General features: G+C 37.4%; 5 protein-coding genes across 5 annotated transcripts; 2 read left to right on the plus strand and 3 right to left on the minus strand.

The window, feature by feature from the left end:
• Positions 1 to 1,717: 1,717 nt before the first annotated feature.
• Positions 1,718 to 3,635, plus strand: LOC105170577 (L-ascorbate oxidase homolog). The gene has a single exon (XM_011091400.3). The coding sequence runs from the start codon at positions 1,848 to 1,850 to the stop codon at positions 3,513 to 3,515; it is 1,668 nt and encodes a 555-aa protein (XP_011089702.2). The 5' UTR covers positions 1,718 to 1,847; the 3' UTR covers positions 3,516 to 3,635.
• Positions 3,636 to 4,923: 1,288 nt separating this feature from the next.
• Positions 4,924 to 6,569, plus strand: LOC105170578 (putative polyamine transporter At3g13620). The gene has a single exon (XM_011091401.3). The coding sequence runs from the start codon at positions 5,025 to 5,027 to the stop codon at positions 6,429 to 6,431; it is 1,407 nt and encodes a 468-aa protein (XP_011089703.1). The 5' UTR covers positions 4,924 to 5,024; the 3' UTR covers positions 6,432 to 6,569.
• Positions 6,570 to 7,650: 1,081 nt separating this feature from the next.
• LOC105170579 (2-oxoisovalerate dehydrogenase subunit beta 1, mitochondrial) lies at positions 7,651 to 11,665 on the minus strand. Its single transcript, XM_011091402.3, has 13 exons — positions 11,243 to 11,665; positions 10,629 to 10,740; positions 10,380 to 10,415; positions 10,184 to 10,243; positions 10,050 to 10,107; positions 9,865 to 9,962; positions 9,688 to 9,777; positions 9,536 to 9,604; positions 9,386 to 9,472; positions 9,047 to 9,142; positions 8,884 to 8,961; positions 8,059 to 8,145; positions 7,651 to 7,973 (listed from the first exon to the last, which is right to left on the minus strand). The coding sequence occupies exons 1-13, from the start codon at positions 11,440 to 11,442 to the stop codon at positions 7,938 to 7,940; spliced, it is 1,107 nt and encodes a 368-aa protein (XP_011089704.1). The 5' UTR covers positions 11,443 to 11,665; the 3' UTR covers positions 7,651 to 7,937.
• A 492-nt stretch (positions 11,666 to 12,157) lies between these two features.
• LOC105170580 (YTH domain-containing protein ECT4) lies at positions 12,158 to 16,607 on the minus strand. The gene is made up of 9 exons (XM_011091404.3): positions 16,412 to 16,607; positions 15,569 to 15,645; positions 15,337 to 15,472; positions 15,101 to 15,174; positions 14,402 to 14,998; positions 13,522 to 14,115; positions 13,226 to 13,438; positions 12,991 to 13,137; positions 12,158 to 12,889 (listed from the first exon to the last, which is right to left on the minus strand). The coding sequence occupies exons 1-9, from the start codon at positions 16,437 to 16,439 to the stop codon at positions 12,644 to 12,646; spliced, it is 2,112 nt and encodes a 703-aa protein (XP_011089706.1). The 5' UTR covers positions 16,440 to 16,607; the 3' UTR covers positions 12,158 to 12,643.
• A 2,838-nt stretch (positions 16,608 to 19,445) lies between these two features.
• LOC105170581 (YTH domain-containing protein ECT4) lies at positions 19,446 to 23,645 on the minus strand. The gene is made up of 9 exons (XM_011091405.3): positions 23,454 to 23,645; positions 22,685 to 22,761; positions 22,452 to 22,587; positions 22,262 to 22,335; positions 21,568 to 22,161; positions 20,617 to 21,210; positions 20,326 to 20,538; positions 20,090 to 20,236; positions 19,446 to 19,978 (listed from the first exon to the last, which is right to left on the minus strand). Exons 1-9 carry the CDS (start codon positions 23,479 to 23,481, stop codon positions 19,751 to 19,753), a joined length of 2,091 nt encoding a protein of 696 aa, XP_011089707.1. The 5' UTR covers positions 23,482 to 23,645; the 3' UTR covers positions 19,446 to 19,750.
• Positions 23,646 to 23,683: the final 38 nt, after the last annotated feature.

The following is a 23,683-nucleotide window of genomic DNA, read 5'->3' on the forward strand; positions in this document are numbered from 1 at the left end:
AATTTTTTTTCAAAAAAATATCTATACATTGCACATGTGATATTTAAGGATTATGTGATGTGATATTTTTTATATATGCGCAGTATGTGATTTTTTCGACATAAAAATCAACAAAAAAATGATCAGATATGGAAAAATACACATTTCACAAAATTGAGATAGTAAATTAAAAGAAAAATGATGGTAAAGTATAAAAACAAGTATAGTTCGAATGACAAATTGCAATTCACATTTTTCCAATCACTATCAATAATAATAATAAATATAGACAAACGTTTCACATCGGTTGCAGACAATGAGTTTAAGCAACTTATAAATTCAAAAATTTTATCTCCTTATCAATACGATTTTTTATAATAAAATTGTAAATCTCATAATAATGCCTTATAAAAAGAGACACTGATCGAATCACAAATCATGTAAATTAAATTTTGCAATTGGTCTATAATCCAATCATTGTTATTATTATTGTTTTTCATTATTGTGATGTTGACCTACCATACCCACTTTGAAGCAAAAAGGTGAGCAAGCAAAAAGTGGAAACGTGGGACAAATATTCAATATTTTTAAAGAAAATAAAAAAAGTGTCGATTAGAAAAAAAAGAAAAATATTATTATTTAATACAAAAACTGATTCCTTTTTCAAAAAGTTCAAGAAAGCTATTGAATTATATTTTATTAAATATTTAATAAAAAGTATTCAGAATTCGCTTAATAAAAAGACAAAATATTTCAAAATGCTTTTCTAAAAACCTCAATATAATTAAATGAAATTGGGGCCCCTATTTATAGAGATTATAAGAGTGTGATTGAATGAAAATGTTCAATTGAAAATGGTATTTATAAAAAAAAAATTATGATTTTTAAAATTGAATAGCCATATTTTTAGCAAATAGACATATTATTTCACTAAAAAAAAATGTATTATTATTATTTTTTAATAAGAAATAACGTATTTTTTCAGTCGAGGACACACTATTATAATGGTTGGATAATTAATGATTGCCATCACTAATCATCGTCCAAATATCACGAGCTTTCCAAATATCGTACATGATACCCAATTATGATTTAATATGATTGAAATTAAGAAATTTCATATTTTAAGTTGTCATTCACTGTAAGATTGTGAGTTTGAGTCATACGAATATAGGTATTTAGTCTTTTAATAATAGTACGTTATTTCTTTGAATTTATTATTTAATTTAGGGTGTTATTATCTAAGGATAGAAAAAGAAAAGAAAAATTCAATATTTACTAGTTATAGTTAGTATAAAATAAGTATATATTTTTAGATATAAAAGAATAAACTTAAATAAAGTTATAATACAATTACCTAAAATATATATATATATATCTATTTGGATAAACTATATAATATAATGTCATAATGATGGTGATAATTTAGATTATCCAAATTGTGTTTGTTTAATTATATATTTAAATTATTAAATAAAGAAAATAAAAATAATTTGTGATGCGCGCAAGAGGAAGATAATATATATATATATATATATATATATATTAATGATTGCTATTTATTGGCAGGAAAATTTGATAAGAAGGTGGTACAGACGGACGCCGAAGAGATCGGCGAAAAGAGTCTGTTTCGAAAGAAATGAATGGATGAGGAGTAAGAGAGAGAGAGTGGAAAGAGGAGTTGAGCAACCGATCTCCCCTCTCTTTTCCACTATAAAAATCCATTCATGCATTGCCAAATACATCAAGCTCTCTTGCCAGAAGAAGACCTTCTCTTAGCTTTATCTTCTTCTTGGCAAGGAATAAAACACTTAATACAAAAGATAACAGCTTCTTCTGGTTGTGTGGAGTTTGAAAGAAAGGAGAGCATGGTGTTCAACACCAGGATGATCTTTGTCGTGTTGTTTCTCTTTGTCTCGGTCACCTGTGTCAATGCAGGTGACCCTACTCTCGAGCACGAATGGAAGGTCACCTATGGTACCATTGCACCTCTTGGCGTCCCACAACAGGGCATTCTTATCAATGGTCAATTCCCTGGCCCAGCTATCAATTGTACCTCTAACAACAATATTGTCGTCAATGTCTTCAATCAGCTCGATGAGCCTTTCCTCCTCACTTGGGTGGGTATCCAACAGAGGAAGAATTCTTGGCAGGATGGCACTCCCGGTGCTATGTGCCCCATCCTCCCTGGAAAGAACTACACCTATCGCTTCCAGGTCAAGGACCAGATCGGAACCTACTTCTACTTCCCTACCACCGCTCTCCACAGGGCCTCTGGTGGTATCGGTATGCTCAAGGTCCACAGCCGACCCCTTATCCCCATCCCCTATGACAATCCCGCCGAGGAGTATCCTGTTCTTCTTGGGGATTGGTACAACAAGGGCCACAAGACCCTAAAGAGCATTCTTGATTCTGGTCGCTCCATCGGCAGGCCTGATGGCATCCAAATTAATGGCCAATCCAGCAAGGTCGGCGACGCCAATGCTAAGCCCCTTTTCACTTTTGAGGCTGGCAAGACTTATAAATTGAGGGTTTGCAACGTCGGCCTCAGGCTCTCTGTCAACTTCAGAGTCCAGGGCCATACCATGAAGGTGGTCGAAGTGGAGGGATCCCACACCGTTCAGAATCTCTATGACTCTTTGGACCTTCATGTTGGGCAATGCATGTCCGTGCTGGTCACAGCTGACCAAACCCCCAAGGACTACTACTTCGTGGCTTCCAGCAGGTTCGCCCAGCATCCTCTCTCAACTGTGGCCGTCATTCGTTATGCTAACGGAAATGGGCCTGCATCACCTGAGCTCCCACCACCACCTCCCGACAGCACCAAGGGCATTGCCTGGTCCATCAGCCAATTCCGCTCCTTCAGGTGGAACCTCACATCCAATGCTGCACGTCCCAACCCACAAGGCTCCTACAAGTACGGCAAGATCAACATCACCCGCACCATCAAGATTGCTAACTCTCGCTCTTCCTCCAATGGAAAGCTCAGATTTGGCATCAACGGTGTGTCACATGTGGACGCAGAGACCCCATTGAAGTTGGCAGAATACTACGGTGTGGCTGACAAAGTATTCACTTACAATCTGATGAAGGACGAGCCTCAAGAGGGTGACAAAGTGGAAGTGGCCCCCAACGTGGTGAATGGAACATACAGAAACTTTGTGGAGATCATCTTTGAGAACCACGAGAAGACCATCCAAACCTGGCACTTGGATGGATTCTCCTTCTTTGCAGTGGGGATAGAGCCCGGGAGGTGGAGCCCTGAGAAGAGGAAGAACTACAACTTGTTGGATGCAGTGAGCAGGAACACGATTCAGGTGTACCCCAACTCATGGGCAGCAGTGATGACCACATTGGACAATGCGGGTATGTGGAACTTGAGGTCGGAGATGCGCGAGAGAGCATATTTGGGACAACAATTGTACTTGAGCGTAGTGTCTGAAGCACGCTCACTCAGGGATGAGTACTCATTGCCCGAAACACAAGAGCTCTGTGGCATCGTCAAGTCTCTGCCGAAGCCTGCTCCATACACTTGAAGAAGAAGAAGAAGAAGCTACGACCTGCTTAGTCTATATCTATATATAAATATTTTATATAAGTACAGAAGTTTGTGGATGTAAGATTTTAGATAAATATAAATGTTGAGAAAAGTTTTAAGAAATTTTTATATGTAAGTTTAGAAGATTTTATAGTATTTAAAAATATTTTTTAAACAACTTTCAAAACTTCTTACCACATTATTAAAATTAATTTTCATCATCCATTTGAATAGTTAAATCCATAAATACTGATTTGGAGTTCATTTCTAATAACCTAAGTTTCAGTATCCTTTAAAATTTTCTCATTTTTTCTTTATTATTTTACATATTATCTAAGCATAGAAAAAGAAAAAGGAAAAGTCAATATTTACCAGTACCATTTGAAATGACTGGAAAAAAAAATATTAATGTGGCATAATTTACATTGTTTTGACATTTTTATACCCAACTCTATTCATAATCCTCCTCATTCAAAATCATCTTGAAATGCAAAATCCTCCAACATAGAAGTAATTAATGATCATTACACAAGCTACTCTTACTTTTTAACTATCAATAATAGTTTTTGTAATTATATAAAAAAAATATGAATAATTTATATAAACCGACCATAAATTGTGGAGTATGAATATAATTATAGCTTAATTTGATAAACCAAACCTAGAAGAGATTTATTATATTAGAGCATGGCGGTCAACTATTACAAAAATATAAATACACCAAAATTAATGCATAATTAGTGTTTCCAAACTTTTGAGGTCATATTTAACAGTGAGCCATAAAGTCAAGCCATCAGACAATGACTATGAAATAGAGATGGCTACTTACCTAAATATATAATATTATAATCAATGAAATTTATTATATTCTTTTGTTATTTAATATTTTTTACATATTACATCGATTATTTCTATTACATCTAAATTTATTAACAATAGCAGAATAATTGTGGTCTACTGATAAAACAAAACAAGATAAAAGAATATTTTGATTTTTTTTAAGCTTATAAAATATTAAATTTTATTTGAAAATAAAATTTTAAAATATTAAATAAAATGAGAGTACAAGATTTATAAGACATTATTAATATTAATTTTGTATCTGAATGGGGGAATTTAAAATTAATTATGATTTCCTTTAATTTTTTTTATATATAAATTAAAATCGTAATCTTTTAATATCTTATTTTATGATTTATATCCTTTTTTTAGAAAAAAATTAATTACCAAAACTTGTGACTATCTTATTATTATGTAAACTTTATAAAATTATCAAAATACCCTTCTAGTTATTTTCTCTTTAAGAAAAGTTCTTTTTGGCAAATCACAATAAAAAGGGTAGATTCCTTCGACCCCACCCGCCCGCCCGCCCGCCCATGCAGATGAGCACTATAAATTCCAGTTCCCAAGCTCCAATCATATCTGCAGTCTCCATACCAATAAAATTTACTTCTGAGATTTTCCCCAGTTCTACACTCTCTCAGTTGTTTTCAAACTTACTGTGACAATGTCAACGCTTTCCAAAGAAACCCAACCACCGCTGCCGCCGTCGCTGCAGCAAGAACTTCCGGTTACCACAGCCACCACTCCGGCTGTCAAGAAGAAACTAACCCTCATTCCCCTCATCTTCCTGATCTATTTCGAAGTAGCAGGCGGCCCTTATGGCGAAGAGCCCGCCGTCCAAGCCGCTGGCCCTCTCTTCGCCATCCTCGGGTTTCTGATTTTCCCCTTCATCTGGAGTATCCCGGAAGCCCTGATCACCGCCGAGCTCTCCACGGCCTTACCCGGCAACGGCGGATTCGTGTTATGGGCTGACAGGGCATTCGGTCCCTTCTTCGGTTCCCTTATGGGTACGTGGAAGTTCCTTAGTGGTGTCATAAACATAGCTGCTTTTCCTGCTCTTTGTATTGATTATTTGAAGAGAATCTTTCCAATTTTTTCATCTGGATTACCCAGACAATTAGCCCTCTTGATTTCCACTGTGTTCCTCTCGCTCTTGAATATCACTGGTTTAACCATAGTTGGGTATGTTGCGGTGGCGTTAGGGGTTATCTCCCTCGCGCCATTCATTGTAATGTCTTTGATAGCCATACCCCAAATTCATCCCCACAGATGGATTAGTTTAGGGCAGAAAGGCGTGAAGAAAGATTGGACTTTGTTCTTCAACACTCTTTTTTGGAACCTCAATTTTTGGGATAATGTTAGTACTATGGCAGGGGAAGTTGAGAATCCACAGAAAACATTCCCTTTAGCCCTGTTTTCTGCAGTGATCCTCACATGTTTGGGATACATAATCCCTCTTGTGGCCGTAACTGGTGCAGTCGTGGTTGATCAGAGTAAGTGGGAGACTGGCTTCATGGCCGACGCAGCAAGAACTATATCTGGCACATGGCTCAAAGTTTGGATTGAGATTGGAGCAGTTCTGTCGGCCGTTGGTCTCTTTGAAGCTCAACTAAGCAGCAGTGGTTATCAACTTCTTGGAATGGCTGACTTGGGCCTTCTACCACAGTTTTTTGCTTCGAGATCAAAGCGGTTCAATACTCCCTGGGTCGGTATCTTATTCTCAACTTTGATTGCCATTGGTGTATCTTACATGAGCTATACGGACATTGTTGCCTCTGCCAATTTTTTATACAGTTTGGGTATGTTGCTGGAGTTTTCCTCCTTTCTTTGGTTGAGGTGGAAGTCCCCAGAAATGAATAGGCCTTATAAAGTGCCTCTCCCGTTATATGCCCTTGTTATAATGTGCCTCGTCCCCTCTGTCTTTCTGGTGTTCATAATGGTCATAGCTACCAAGATGGTTTACTTGGTGAGTGGATTAATGACTATTGGAGGAATTGGTTGGTTCTTCCTAATGAGAGTTTGCAAATCAAAGGGGCTCTTACATTTCAAGAGGAATTCGGAGGACCAATGAGTTTTAATATATTTGAGTAGGAAAATTTGTAAAGAAAGTAAATCATACCACATTTGGAGCCGTGGAATTCGGAGTGTGCCAAGAAGAATCCGCTTGCGCATCGCAAGAAAGAGGAATGATGATGAAGATGCTAAGGAGGAGCTTTACTCTTTGGTTACTGTTGCAGAAATTCCAGATGGAGGGTTGAAGGGATTGGGAACCCAAGTTATTGATGAGGAAGAATGATTCTCTGTTTTAAAATCACTTTGCTAGCTGTATAGAGAAGTTGATTTGAAGGATGCAATTCTTCCAGTTTGAGACACGTATCTCATATTAGAATTCACTTGATATTGTTTCTCTTTGTTTTAACGGTCAGAAAGTTAAATTGCTTGTTATGGTTAGATGCATACTCTTATGGGGTTGGCTCTGGCTGCTGGTTATTTTTAGTTATGCTCCTTTTTAGGGGTATTCTAGCAACAGCTCTTAAATGGCTTTGAGTTTAAGCTTGAGAATGGAATTCTCAAAATCGTGTTTGCAGATCAATTATGATCCTAAGAGTGTTTGGTGACTTGAGTTTAAATAGCTTTTGGCTGATGATGGTAAAGAAAGCGTTGGCGTTTCAAGATGATAATTGTTCTGTTTTAATATATAATTATCAATTATTATTATTATATATAAATATTTAATCATGGTAATTCTAGTTAATTTATCTAATAAATAATAAATCATCGTTTTCATCTAAAAAAAATAATCATAACAATCAATGTGCTAATTTTCAAATTAAATATTTAAACTTATCAACAATTATTAGCCTTTGAATATGTTCTTTTAATTTCACTCTTCCTCTCTTATCACTCACCACTACTAAATCTAAAAACAAAGTTATTAATTGAATATAGTGAATAAAGAATTGTTGAAACAAAAAATAACTATAATAATATTAAAAAATGTCAAAATTTTTGAAATTAAATTATTATAAAAAAGTTATATTAGAAACAAGCGAGTACAGTTAAAACAATATTATTGTAAATAAAACGATTCGTATAAAGGGTGAAATTGTTAGAAAGTAAAATAGAAAAGGATTTTATTTTTGAAAACTGCTTTCCACTTAAAACACAGATCAGACGTACTCAATTGCAGGACCAAATCATTTGAGTACTTGCCAACAGATAATAAAAATGTTGTATGTTGTCACACGGTGTGCAATCAACAGATAATAGGAATGTTCCCCGACCGCTCCTTTCTAGTCGCCAATTACCTCTTCTATTACATGTCTTATAATGTAACAAAGCATCATTGCTTTTGTCGTAATAGTTTGTGAATTTGTTAAGTATACAACTGTTCAGATGAGAGTAACAGTACACCAACATCATCAATTCAGATCTCTTTAACATGTTACTAGTGTAATTTCCACACTTACAAAGAGAGGAGAATACTGCTGCTAAGACCTTGGATAGTGATGCATCTTAACCAACTTCATCAAACTATGTACCACGTTTTCTTGAGGAGACAACGGGAGCTGATGGACTAGTAATTTACTGTCGATTTTATTGCATCCAGTATCTATAGACAAGAGAACGTCGCCTTTTGAAATCCATGCTCAAGTATATGGACGATTTTGTGTGAACAATACTAATACAAGACTGACCTTATTTTTGGTTGGCAAGTAGAATGGTTCGAATACAAGAGGAAATGGTGTATCGAGGCCACATACTCTGCTCACTGGAGCTTCGAGCTGCCAATGAATTCAAAACAAGTTTTTGACTTAGTACTGCTAAAAACCGTACGACAACCAAAAACTTCTCAAAGCATGGAAAACTAGAATGGTTGAAATCAGTATCTCATGTGCAGTTTGAATCAATTGGAACAGCAAAGAAATGGTTACAGATGGGAGTACTAAATTGGACATGAACGAACTTAGGAAAGTTGACTAATCTTATGGAATTTGTCTGGATATGATTTATCAGTAGTATTTTAAAATAGACTCGACATGTTACAGCCCAATATGTATTTCATCATCCTTGAGGCAATGTGGAAGTACATGAAATGTGTCATGTGTAAGGCTTCCGATATGTACAATGGGCTAACCACATCATATTCATAGTACACTAAGATATATCATGAGACTGAGCTTCTTTGAGGTTGCTTGATGGGTGATCTTTACACTGGTTGACGGGAAATAGCATCAGCTTAAGTCAGATAATCAACTATGCATGTGTATATAAGATCTACCGACTATAGAATATCCAACAGTTGTAGCAGGATCAGACATATAAACCGTTTTGCTTTCAGTGTATGATCTTTCGGGGGGAAATCCGACTTAATAGAAGACAGCCTTATTCATATTTATGATGCAGCTTACGGGGCCTAGTGGAGACGATGACAGTTCATATATTTGAGAAGAATGGTGGCAAATGAAAAGAGTAGTGCATAATAGAAAGACCTTGAATGGACTCTAACAGTGTATTCTTACCCTCAAAAAGCAGCGTTCAACTATAGAGGCAGCGATTTCAGCACCAAAACCACTGGTTACTGGAGCTTCATGACTAACCTAAAAGGAAGAGGAAACAAATAAGTTGGAAGGCGAGAACAACCTTGATCCAGAGCAAGAGTTTGCATACAGAAATAAATCTCACAAGAAGTCTTCCAGTTTTATTGACAGAGGCCTCCACGGTTTCCTTGTCCCATGGAATTAGAGTTTTTAGGTCTATCAGCTCACAAGATATGCCATCCTATGGAAAAGAATCAAAAACATTTTCAACGCCATGAAAGTTATTCAGAAACATTGAATGGTACTGTTATTAAAGCATGGCTTTAGCACAAATACTATGCTTTCACTGATGTTAACACGCCACAGACAAGTGGAAGGAACTATGATTCCAAAAGAGAAACGTTTAGAGTCAAATGATTTGGTAAAGATTCTCCTTTCAGATACAGCTAAGGAAAAAGAAAAATATGATGGGAGTAATATCTACCTTCTCAGCTTCAACACAGGCCTGCTCCATAATTGACAGCTGAGCTCCCCAGCCGACAAGTGTTATGTCGCTACCTTCACGGATCACCTGAGAATTGAGAAATTGTCATGTACAGCATAAATTTGGAATAAGGAGAAAAAATCTGCATACCTCTGCCTCAGATAAAGGCAACATGTAGTCTTTCTCCGGGACTTCTTCGACAGCAAGCCGGTAAAGCCACTGAGACCATTCAAGTGTGCATTCAGTGAGGGGAAATGATTTCTGTACTGATTACTATAAGAACTAAGCAATTATAGATATACCTTTGGTTCAAAAAACACAACCGGATTTGGGTCACGAATGGATGACAACAGCAAACCTTTAGCTTGTTGAGGACTTCGAGGGATTACCACCTAAAAGAAAGCAAATTACATGAAATCATGCACAACAAGAACCAGTCATTACTAGTCTCAGAGTTCAATTATAAACTCCATGAATACCTTAATACCAGGGACATGACAGAAAAAAGCTTCAGGGGATTGTGAGTGGTAATGGCCACCATGACCCACAGCTCCATAAGGTGCTCTGATCGTTAAACCTGTAAACAGTAGGTATGTTAGAATGCAAAGAAAGCAAGTAAAGAAAAGACGAAACAAGGAGTAGAGGGTACCGCCTCACAGATTACCTCCGCAGTTAAATTGATTGCCACTCCGATATCTAAACTTAGCAGCTTCATTGACAATCTATGAACAAGAATTCGATCAATGCCATGCCATGCAATCTTCTTATATGTGAAAATACTAATAGATAGGAACATGCCTGGTCAAAAGCTGGAAAGATATAATCTGCAAACTGAATTTCAGCTATTGCTCGATTGCCCTAGAATTTGTGATAGTGTAGTGAGCGACAATAAATGTCAGAAACAGGCCACAGTAGAAAAGAAAAAAAAAAAACTTCAAGCTTCAGCTGTGGAAGCTTAAAGATTACATAATCTACAGAATCAGAAAAGGCTCACCATGGCTGCCAGACCAATAGCAAATCCAACAATGCCCTACATCAAAAATCACATCCGTATGATCACCTCTACTTCTAGCACTATTGCCAAAGGAAAATGTATACTAAATCACATTCATGTTTGAAACCACTTCAAGGCTTTACCCCAAGTGAAATGATGCCTGATGGTATATGGAGATTTTTGCATGCTTCCAAACGGAAGCAACACATAAAACAAAACGTCAATGTGCTCACACATAACTAGCGATACCTGCTCACAAAGAGGAGTGTTGAAAACTCGACGTTTGCCAAATCGATCCGCTAACCCGGTGGTGCAGCGGAAAACACCACCGAAACCAACATCCTCCCCAAATACATAAGCACTGAACAAAAGCAGAGATTCATGAATTAATCAAAATTTAAAGGGTAAAGTAAAATGAATAATCAAACAGGTAAAAACCAGCCTAAATCACACAAATCAGCAGCCACATAGGTTGATCCCCTAAGAAATAAGGTATGAAGAAGAACTTTACAAACTCCACTTTTCCTGTTGAATATTCCCTTCTGGAGCTGCTGAAAAACATAACAGATAGCAAAAAAGCACTCAAACACAAACTCAGAAAAGCGCTTCAACTTTAAAAAATGTGAACCCCCCCCCCCCCCCCAACAAGACTCCACCAAACTGCAAACTTCATCAAATTCACTTGGAGCAGAAAAGTGAAAAACATGAAGAGTGGGCTTTTTGGAACAAATAGCGGGGAATCACACACGCCCAGAAATTTCCAGGTGTCTGGACCAAAAAAAAAAAAAAAGAAAAGAACAACACAATAACTCCATAGAAAAACACAGAGAGAGAAAGAGGGGGAGAGGAGAATCAGAAGATACCGAGGATCAGTATCCAAAGCAATGTGAAGGGCTTGGTTGACGGCAGAGAAGAGATTGATGGGCTTAGTGCCCCCACTTTCTTGACCACTCTTCAACTCCTCATTAGCCGTAGACAGCCCCCCCAAACATCTTCCCCCCTTTCCATTAATACTCGAGGAAATAGCACTAAACCTGCCAATTCTCCTCAAACTGCTCGACATCTCCAAATCCTGGCACAAAATAGCAATCTGCCTTGGCTTCAACCAAGTACAATCACCTCCTCGTAGGAATGAATCTGTCTATCCTTCTCATCTCATGGGTCGTGCTTATCGTATTCGTATATATTGAGTTTGGCCATTCTACATTAACTAATTTAATTCTGTATATGCCAAACTTTTTTAAGCTATCTCATAGTCATTGGCTTTTCCCAGGGAGTAGGATTCTAACTAGCAAAAGGGGACCCGACCCGACTCAACTATAATGCCACTACGGTTGTTAATTGTTATGGTTGGGTAGGTGGATAGATGACTTTGATTGATACATATTATAGTATTTTGTAAACAGTATAGTAATATTACTTTGAATACACAAAATACAACAGTAGCTGCTTGAATTCAACCCGAGCAAGGACAGCCACAATTTAAGCACACTACACGACATGCAATGCAAAAACAGCTCTACACACTGCCTTGGATTTCCGTGTAAGAGTTTGGAACTGGCTCCTAGAGGTACTGTTAATGCAAGTAATTTGTCTTGTCTTGTTTCCGTATAATAGTAGAATTTCTCCTCACCCTACACACCTCATCGTCTTTTCATATTACTCTTTTTAAATACTTGCTTCATGTATTCCAAGAAGATACAACCATACACACATTTTTATTAGAAACACCTAAATTTTTCTTGATGCAGTCATTCATCACAAGAAAACAAAAAAGCTAAAACTAATTGTAGGGCATTCATAAAATAGTTATAGAAACTATAAAAGAGGACATCGTCGTTGTAATCAACTATTAGCACTACCTTTCCTCACCTTGCTTCTACCTCTTTTTTCACCATAAAAAAAAAAAAAAGGCTATAGCTTCACAAGATCGGATCATACTCCCACAAATCATAAAGAAAAAAACAAAAATTAAAAATTGACCAAGAAGAGGAACCACAATAGAAAAGATTTCAACAGAATAAAAGAAAAAGGATACAACCCCTAAAACCCAAACCCTAAGGACAAGAAGCCCTTGCTAGAAACTAAACAAAACCCCCATCCATGTTAAAAATTTCAGATTTGGCGCTTCTCCCCTAGTTTCCACTTGGGGAGTTTATGCTTTCCTGAGAAACAATTGAAGAGGCAGCCCCCATTGCTCCGTGCAAGCATATGTCCATCTCATCAAGTGTTTCCCCACCAGCCCTCCTTCAGCATAGCTGAAGCTAACAACCATTTGCAACCCCATTAGCTACCAGCTTCTTCTCTGGAACAGCAGCAGGCTTTACAGTCTTGAGAATATCTCCGGACTTTGAACTTTCAACAGTCTTGCTATCCCTATTAAGATGAACAGCAGGTGTTGATTCCTTGTTCAAATGAGAGGCCGTTTCGGATGACTTCTCCAGCTTAAGATCAACACTTGTGCTTTCCTTGTTCTTCTCTTCAGTATGTTTGCCTTCCCATACTTGAGCCTACAAAAAGAAGGCAGCAAACAAGCTTACTAAAACCGTATCATAAGAAGTGGAAACCTTGCACACATTCTGAGACCAACATCATCAGAAATGATAGTTACCTGCTTCTGGAACTGCTGCTGCTTGGCTTTCTTCTCCTGAATTCTCTTCTGACGATCCTCATAGAAATCAAAGTCATCCAAGATGCATTGCTTACTTGTATGATCCTTGAAAATATTGAGCAACAGAAGTCCCTGCTCCAATTTAACCTGTAAACAGCAATTTTTTTAACATTTCCAGAACCACCTAACCACGACTACTTAAGCTACCAATCAAATAGATAAGCAACAAGAATACCTCTTGGGTGTCCCTACTATTAGTTACAGGTTTGTTCTCATTATTTTCAAGGGTAATATGCTTCAACAAACTGTTTGGTACATCCTTCACAATGTGCCACTTAACAGGGAAACAACCAATCCACTTGTCCTGCTGCCAGTACTCCACATTCTTGTTAAAATCAACAGGGCCGGTCATCTCTGCAACACCAACAAATTGGCCACTGGTATTGACCTAAAAACAGATATGGATGCATTAGAACAAAATGAATACCACAGACCTCAAGCCATCAGCACCACTTAATACCAGATGCTTACTGAGAAGAAAAGGAAAACAGGGCAGTCCTCAGGTTTCTGTTGAGCATCTTGGTAAGCAGCATCCAGCTTTTTGTTGCCATTAGGTGTGCTAGCCCAGACATTGTACTTGATGCTCTTGTGGACATCATCCTCGCTGTATGACTTGATAATAAAAAACTTTGCATTGGCATAAGTTTCTGGAAAATCTGGTCGGTTGTATTGTTCTCGATCAGGGGTCACACTTGACTTCTTCTCCTCATTATCAGTTGTTCCGCTCATGGAAATGTTTTGCCCTTTGACAGCCAGAGCCACTGGCACAAAGCCCTTCTGATTCTTGGAGCCTTTCGCTCTGGGTCCCCTGTTCAGTTCGTTCAGGCCATCGATGCTCTCATTGCCATAATTGTAGAAGCCATTCCCTCTTCCCCTAGGCTTGTACTTGCTATCGACAGCCATCCAGCCACGTCCACTTGCCCGTGTATCATAACCGTTTGATCCATAGCCCAGACCCGACCTGTAAGCATTTCCGTACTGGCTGTATAACTTGTTGGGGTACATCCTATTTATGTATCCATTAGCGGAATTCATCGCAGACATTGGTCTTGGGTGGTGCAAACCCTGAGAATGAAAAACATGAAAATCTCTACAAGACACCTCTAGTAAATAACTACGTGTTCAATAGCACAAAACATAGTTTGTTAAAATGTTATTCAAATTTACGATACAGCACAGTTCATATTAGCTATCTAAGCATGCATGAAACTCCATTTTGCCATGCATACACAACATCCAAGATGCAAAATCTTGCGGCATTTCAGACGAAAGAATAACTGACAGGAAAAAACAAGAGCAATGGGACAAAACAGTCTTCACAGCATATCAATAGTATCAAGTTAACACATACCATAGGATGGGGTCGAAAATTCTGATTTCTGGTTGAAGGAACAACACCATTTCCATTTGAAGCCGGAGAGGTCATTGAAGAAGTAGTTACAGGCCTTGGCTGTCCATCTGAAAAGTATGGGCTTTCTAACCATGGAAATGGCGATTGCAAACCATCATATCCAAATCTTGGGTCCTGATAACCAGAACCAGGAATTCCTCCAGGCAGTGCACCCCTTCCATAGGATCCATTCACATTAAATGATGCATTTTGATATGCTGCTCTAGGCGGTGCGGCACCATTGTTTCCCTTGGCAACCCCACTATTGGTAATGCCATTAGATTTTGAATTAGTAGAGTCTACCGACAAAGGCGCTTGGTCAGCAGCTGCAGATGCGGTTATCTCACCTTTCCCAGGAGCAGCTGGTGTCGGATACGGACCACTTGTTGGTGTTAACGACTGGAAATAAGGAGTGGGATACTGGTAGTGCTGAGCTCCATAGATCTGACCATCATGTCCCAAAGTTGGAACAGGAGAAGTAGCAGGAGAATAAGGTGCATAGGGAGCATAACCATAGCCATGGTGGTACATAAGTGATCCATTATCCCCATAAACCCCCTGAATTTTCTCAAAAACAGAAAACAAGAAAACATTAGAATATAAAATATGATTAATCTCATGGACAAGCTTAGATATGACACAAAAATCAATTGCACGTACCGGAGTCATCTCAACTCCATCTTGATTCACATATCTGGTGTAGTCCTCCCATTCATTAGCACTCCCGTCGTAGCCTACATACAAATTAAAACATTAAATCAGGGAGAGAAATGAAAAATAAGGGTTTTGAAGGTGAAAGTTAACAATTAAGTAGAAAACAAAAAACTGAAATTCAGAACGAACTGGAGAACACATGCAAACGAGATGAATTTTCAAAATCTCAATTAGCGGCTTACCACCATAATAGTATGCAGTTGAAGGGTAGCCATTTGGAAGGTAGCACATTGTTGGATCCATAAAATCAGGTAATAGAGGTGTGACGGATCGATCTGATTGAATTCCATTAGCAACATTACTAGAATCAATGGAAGGCTGCAAGACACATTAGAACTTACAATCATCAATAAAGCCTGTGCACATGCCTTGCGAAATACAAACACCTATTAACAAATTTTCCCATATAAGCACCTTTTTGGTGGCATCGGGGATTTCAATAGTCTTTGCCTGCGAGTCCAAAGATAATTTCTGCAGTAAATCTGCAGCCTCTATAACAGGGAAGAGTAAAGGAATACATATATCCCACAGGACAGGTACAACTTACTTAAAACATGGACGCAATTAGAAAACAAAGATAAAGGACTACCAACTAGTTAATTTCAAGATTCCAACTAATAAGATAACATCCAATCTTAATTTCATCTTCCCACAATCAAAATGGGAGGCAAAACTACCAATATCATATCATTATTCTATCCTAGTATCAAATTCACCACTTACAGAGGTCTCCGACATGTTGTTAACTTCATAACCAGTATAGAATTGAACAAAAGAAAATTAAAACATATTCTAAGAAAAGCAGCTATAAGCAAATTCCCGACTCTTGGTTGTTCAGGCCGAAAAACATGACTAGCAATACCCAAACGAAAACCAAATCAAGTATCACAGCAGCTAAATCTGCAACGAGAAGGAAAGAAAAATTGAAGAAAAAGAAAAAGAACAAGAAAATCATCCAAAGGATCCAAAATCCCAATAAATCAAGAAAAGCTTCGAACCAGAAGAGCAAGGTATCACAGGCCAATTAACAAACCCACCCCCACAAATCAACAGCGTCACAGTCGACAAGCTCAGATCTGCACACACATACACCAAAACATACAAGCACCCAAACACACACCAGCCCATCCACACAAGAAACCAAAAGTCAAGTTTTATATCAAGCAGAACCACCCAAAAACGCAAGGGAGAAAAATGAATCCAAAGTACGCCATACAGGGGCAACCAAAAAAAAAAAAAAGAAAGAAAAAAGGATACGATCTGCCGGAGGAGCAACGGCGGCCATGAGGCTGAGGGATCTCTTGCTGCGTATAGCGAGAACCGAACCCTAGGAGAGATTGATAGAGAGGGAGGGAGCGGAAGAGGATAATCAGCCGCCACAAAAGAAGGAGCTAAGCGAAAAAGCTTCAAGGGTTTGGGTTTTGGGGCAAGAGAGAGAAAGAGAGGGTGCGTGGAAGGTTTTGGTTCATTTTAAATTGAGCTTAAATTTCAGTTTCGTCCCTAATCGTTTAACTCAATCTAAAATCTACCCCCATCTTCTTCATTGACTTCAAATTAGTCCCTCAGAAAAAATCCAGTATTAATTTCCCACCAAATTACTATAATTTGTATGAAAGAAATTAAATATTTTTTGGCAAAATATATATTTTGATAAAATATAAATACTTTTGCCATACACAAAATATATTTTTCGAATCTAAGGCCTCAACATAAGTGTAGCACATTCTATGTATGTGCATAATTTTTATAAAATATTTGGAATATTTTTTAAAGGTATATTATTTACTTTTTATATAATTAAAATAAAATATAGAGTAAATTATATTTTGTCATCCGAACTATAATTGTTTTAAGCTTTAGCATCTAAACTTTTTTGTGTCAACTTACCATCTCAACTTTACATAATTTTGTATTTTGCCATTTATAATAGTTTTTCAACCAAGTTTTTTGTCGAAAAAACATCACATACAACGCATATGTGATATTTAAGGGTTATGTGATGTTATATTTTTCACATATGTACAACATGTGATGTTTTTTCAATAAAAAAAAATCAAGAAAAAATTGATCATATATGATAAAGTGCAAATTTTACAATGTTGAGTTAGTAAGTTTACACAAAAAAATCCAATGGTAAAATATAAAAAACGAGTTTAGTTTGAATGGCAAAATATAACATACCAAAAATATATATATAAATTAAAGACACCATTAGGGTGCTCTTCAATTATGTATAGTATAGGTAAACATACCTAATAGTTTAAATAATTTATATTAAAATATATAAATAAATATTAATTTCGTATCATGCAGATTTATATACAATGACTAAATTGCAATTGAAATTAATATGAAGGACTAAAATGAACCTTTGGTAAAGTTTTTAGATTTTGGAAAAATTACACAATTTGGTCGAAAATTAATACCTAAAAATTATCGGGCAAACTAATTTAAAAAAATTAACAAGGTAGAGATGATTCTGAAGTTTAATATGAAAATAAAATTTACCACTTAAACTGGTGACTTAAATTCGACCACCTCGGCTTTACTTATCAGTCCCTCTATTTCCTCCCATTCGCCAAATTGACCCATTAAACGAACATCCTCTCCAAATTTATAAAGGAACAAATACTAAAGAAAAAACAAACAATAAAACAGCGGGTTAGATTTTCTATTACGAATTATATTGTATTTTTTATTTTATTTAAAAAAATTTATACACGTAATATGTATATATTATCCCATCCATTATGTAGGTTTGACTCATTTGAAATGTCTCTGAATTACTTTTGAAGTAGTATTATAAATGCGTTACAGTACAGAATTAATTCCCTCTAAATTTTATGATTAAAAAAAACATAGTATTACACTTTTTCATATTAAAAAAAATTGAAATAATATTTATACCACTTTAAAAGAATATATGTTTTAAGTATTGTAAGGGGGAAGTGCCCAAATGTCCTAAATTGATAGAAAATTGGTTGGATTTATAACATTGAAATATTTGAAAAACTTAGAACAATTTTACAATTGATTATAAACGCATTGAATAAAAATGATAAATAATTCATAAGATTATGAGTTTGAATTTTATGAATGTAAGTTGATAATTTACTCTTAATAGTAGTATTGAGTTTGAATGTACTGATATAGCAATAAATACCGTAAGAAATTCATGGTACAGTACACACATACAGTATATAAGTGAATGGCATAAACAATTTGACATGATTGTGCTTTTCTTTTTTTATTATTTTTATTGTGCTAAGATAGGCCATTATCGATGGAATTGATATGTAAAAAGAATTAAAAGACAGGAAGGGTGGGTACGATAAAATAATTAAAAGAATTCATTAATCAACTTGAGAAAATTACCGATTATTGCCAAAAAAAAATCTCATTAGGTAGCAGCTCCGCGCTGTTTGGGTTATTGAGTGAAAAATAAATAATTTAAAGAAGAAACTGAAATTAACATACACACACACACGTTTTGGCTGAAACACATGTGACTTTTCTTAACTATTTTTGTTATTAATATTGCATAATAATGTAGAAAGACATTATATTACCTCCCATGAATATAATAATCACACAAATTTAAAGTCAAATTTCAGATACAAGTGGTGTAGAGGGATTGTCGTTAATAGAGAGGTTCCCACTTATATGTATATATACAATTTCTGCACACACAATATTGCATATTAATCATAATTTTCTTCTACACGTGCCCCCATACCCTCATAATTTTGTACTCTATTAGAAAAATTGTCAAGTTGAGAGCAGTAGAAAACACTGCAGACGGCATGTCACCAATGGGATTCTGTAATTTAAATCTAAACAATTGAAAATTCTCTACTACCATCATTGGATCTCTCCATCATCACTCCCTCCCTCCCACCCACCACGATTACTACCCCACACACACACACATATATACACATATATATATATATATTTATATATATATATTTATATATAGTGATTCTGCCCAACCACTCATCATCCCCACGCCAAGTGGCCGACGACTAACTTCAACAATTATAATATCTACGTCGTCGTCATCATCCCAATTCACATCCCCAACACTTACTAAAATCTTACCACATTCATACTTCCGGAATATAAAAACACGCAACAACTGTAAATTGAGGATGTCGTCGTTATCAACTATATAGCACTACCTTCCCCACCTTGCTTCTACCACCTCTTTCAACTAGAGGCTTCCTTCACAAGATCGGATCATACTCCCACAAAATAAGGACAAAAAAGAACCAAAAAAAAAAAAACAAGATTAAAACTCGACCATGAAAAGAAACCACAATAAACGATTTCAACAGGGAAAAAAAAAAAGAAAAAGATACAACCCCCTAAAACCCAAACCCTAAGGACAAGAACACCTGTTAGAGACTAAACAATAACCCATTATGTGAAAAATTCCGGCCCCCTTGCCGCTCCTCCCCGGGTGGTGGTTTCCGGTTGGGGAGTTTCTAGTTTCCTGTACCAACTGAAGAGGCAGCCCAATCCTCCGTTGCACTAGCATATAATTCCGTCATATCAAGTGTTTCCCCAACAACTGCCCTTCAGCATGGCTGAAAGCTAACAACCATTTGCAACCCCATTAGCTACAAGCTTCTTCTCTGGAACAGCAGCAGGTTTCACACTTTTAAAAACATCTCCTGATTTTGAGTTTTCAGTAGTCTGCACAGCTGTTGTTGCTTCCTTGTTTACATCAGTGGATGTTTCCAAAGATCTATCTGGCTTAAGCTCACCATTTGTGCTTTCCTTGTTCTTCTCTTCTGTGGGTTTACCTTCCCATACTTGAGCCTATCAATTGAAGGTACCAAGTTCGGGTTACTCAAACTGCTTCATAAGAAATGAAAAACCTGGCAAAACAATCTGACACCACCATCATCAGACACGACAATGCTAAGTTACCTGTTTCTGGAACTGCTGCTGCTTGGCTTTCTTCTCCTGAATTCTCTTCTGGCGATCCTCATAGAAATCAAAGTCATCCAAGATGCATTGCTTACTCGTATGATCTTTAAAAATATTGAGTATCTGAATACCCTGCTCCAATTTAACCTGTAAAGACCAAACATATTTAGCATTTTCGACTATAAACCAACCAAAACAAGTAAACCGACCAATAAATGGAAAAGCAACAAGAATACCTCTTGAGTGTCCCTACTATTAGTTACAGGTTTGTTTTCATTATTTTCAAGCGTAATATGTTTCAAAAAACTGTTGGGTACATCCTTCACAATGTGCCACTTGACAGGGAAACAACCAATCCACTTGTCCTGCTGCCAGTACTCCACATTCTTGTTAAAATCAACAGGACCAGTCATCTCGGCAACACCAACAAATTGGCCACTGGTATTGACCTACAAACAGACATGGATTAGTACGAATAAATACTACCAACTTCAAAACATCTCCACCACTTAATAACAGATGCTTACTGAGAAGAAAAGGAAGACAGGGCATCCTCCAGGTCTCTGTTGTGCATCTTGGTAAGCAGCATCCAGCTTCTTGTTACCATTCGGAGTGCTAGCCCAGACATTATACTTGATGCTCTTATGGACATCATCCTCGCTGTACGACTTAATAATAAAAAACTTTGCATCAGCATAAGTTTCTGGAAAATCTGATCGGTTGTACTGTTCTCGATCAGGGGTCACACTCGACTTCTTCTCCTCATTATCAGTTGCTCCGCTCAAGGGAATATTTTGCCCTTTGACAGCCAGGGCCACTGGCACAAAGCCCTTCTGATTCTTGGAGCCCTTCGCTCTGGGTCCCCTGTTCAGTTCATTCAGGCCATCCATGCTCTCATTGCCATAATTGTAGAAGCCATTCCCTCTTCCCCTAGGCCTGTACTTGCCGTCAACAGCCATCCAACCACGTCCATTCGTTCGCGTATCATAACCACTAGATCCATATCCCAGGCCAGACCTATAAGCATTTCCATACTGGCCGTATAATTTGTTGGGGTACATTCTGTTTATGTATCCATTAGCTGTGTTCATAGCAGACATTGGTCTAGGGTGGTGCAAACCCTGCGGATAAAACAAATTATACCTTAATGAGAACCTCCAAATCAATAGCTAAAGTTCAATGCCATAAAACCTAGTTCCAATGAAATATCATCCAAATTTATGTAAAAAAAACAGTTCCATGTCAGATCTATGGCGTGTGTCGCATGAAAGCATGCATGACATTCCACTTAGCATTTTGCAATGAAAAAACTCAACTGACACGAGAGAGCAAGCAAGATAGCATGAAAGTGCACATGAAATTCCATTTAGTATTTTGCAAAGAAAAAACTTAACTGAATGGAGAGAGCAAGCAAGATACAACAGGAGAAAACAGCCATTACAGCATAACAAAAACAAGTTGGGAAACATTTATGATACCATAAGATGTGGTCGAAAATTCTGACTTCTGGATGAAGGAACACCATTTCCATTTGTAGCCGGTGAAGTCATTGAAGAAGTAGTTACAGGCCTTGGCTGTCCATCCGAGAAGTATGGGTTCTCTAACCATGGGATTGGCGACTGTAAACCATCAAATCCAAATCTAGGGTCCTGATAACCAGAACCAGGAATTCCTCCAGGCAGTGCACCCCTTCCATAAGATCCATTAACATTAAAAGATGAATTTTGATATGCCGCTCTTGCCGGTGCTGTACCATTGTTTCCCTTTGCACCCCCACTATTGGCAATGCCATTAGATTTTGAATTAGTAGAGTCTACCGACAAAGGGGCTTGGTCAGCAGCGGCAGATGTGGCTATCTCACCTTTCGCAGGAGCAGCTGGTGTCGGATACGGACCACTTGTTGGTGTTAACGACTGGAAATAAGGAGTGGGATACTGGTAGTGCTGAGCTCCATAGAGCTGACCATCATGTCCCACAGTTGGAACAGGAGAAGTAGCGGGCGAATACGGTCCATAAGGTGCATAACCATAGCCATGGTGATACATAAGTGATCCATTATCCCCATAAACCCCCTGAATTTTCCAAAAAGGTACACAAGTAAACATCAGTATATTAAGTAGGATTACACTTGTGGAAAATCTTAAATATGATGCAGAAATCAATTGGACGTACTGGAGTCATCTCAACTCCATCTTGATTCACATATCTTGTGTAGTCCTCCCATTCATTAGCACTCCCATCATAGCCTACATACAAATGGACAGATCGGCGAAAGTTACAGGCAAAGTATAACACAAAAAACTGAAATCAAGAATAAACACGCGATCAACATGAAATTTCAAGATTCCAATAATCGGCTTACCACTGTAATAGTATGCAGTAGAAGGGTAGCCATTTGGGAGGTAGCACATTGTTGGATCCATAAAATCAGGTAATAGAGGTGTGACAGATCGATCTGACTGAATTCCATTAGGAACGTTGCTAGAATCGATGGACGGCTGCAGGGAACACCAGAATTTAAAATCATAAAATCAGCATGTTACAGAAATCCTGCATACAACAAACACCTAATAACATATATAAATATATAAGCACCTTCTTAGTGGCGTCTGGAATTTCAATAGTCTTTGCCTGTGAGTCCAAGGATAATTTCTGCAGTAAATCTGCAGCCTCTATTAAAGAGTAGAGTAAAGGAATACATGTGACCAGCCAGAATAGATTCAACATTACCAAAACACGAACATCATAAACAGAGAACAATGAGTACATGATATATTGCACAATCCATATACACAAGAAGTGCTACAAACTAGGTAATTTTCAAAATTCAACCCGACTATAAAGTCTCACCACTAGAGCACTCCATGAACATAAACCCTACAACTAGCACAGAGATGGAAAAATTCACAAGTTCAGATAGATTTTTGTATTTAAAAAAAAAGCAGCTTTTTAAGTAAATTTCTTGACATCTGTATTCAGGCCAAAAAATCTATCTAACAATAAAAAATAAAAAAAAACAAATAGATTCTCCACAACAGCTACGTTGGCAAAGAGAAGACGAATTAAAAGAAAAAGAAAATCCTCCAAGATCCAAAAACCAATATTTCAAGAAAAGCTCCCACGCAGAATAACAAGATATCACAGACCAATAGACAAACCCACCCCAATTCATAGCATCACTCTCGGTAAGCTCAGATCTACACACGCATGAAACAAAACATACAAGAACTCAAACACACACCAGTCCATCCACACACAAAAACCAAATATCAAATCAAACAAAAACCACTAAGAACGCGAACGACGAAAATGAATCCAAAGGACACCGTGCGAGGGCACAAAAGAAAAACCAAGAAAAGGATACGATCTGACGGAGGAGCAACGGCGGCCATGAGGCTGACGGATCTCTTGACGTGCAGAGAGAGAACCTAACCCTAAGAGAGAGATAGAGAAAGGGAGCGGGAGAGGATAATCAGCCGCCACAAACGAACGAGCGAAGCGCAAAAAGCTTCAAGGGTTTGGGTTTTGGGGGAAGAGAGAGAAAGAGAGGGTGCGAGAAGGGTTTTGATTCATCTTAAATTGGTGACTCAAATC

The sequence above is a fragment of the Sesamum indicum genome, linkage group LG9 (assembly GCF_026168435.1).
Source record: "Sesamum indicum cultivar Baizhima isolate 11 linkage group LG9, ASM2616843v1, whole genome shotgun sequence".
NCBI classification, from domain to species: Eukaryota; Viridiplantae; Streptophyta; class Magnoliopsida; order Lamiales; family Pedaliaceae; genus Sesamum; species Sesamum indicum.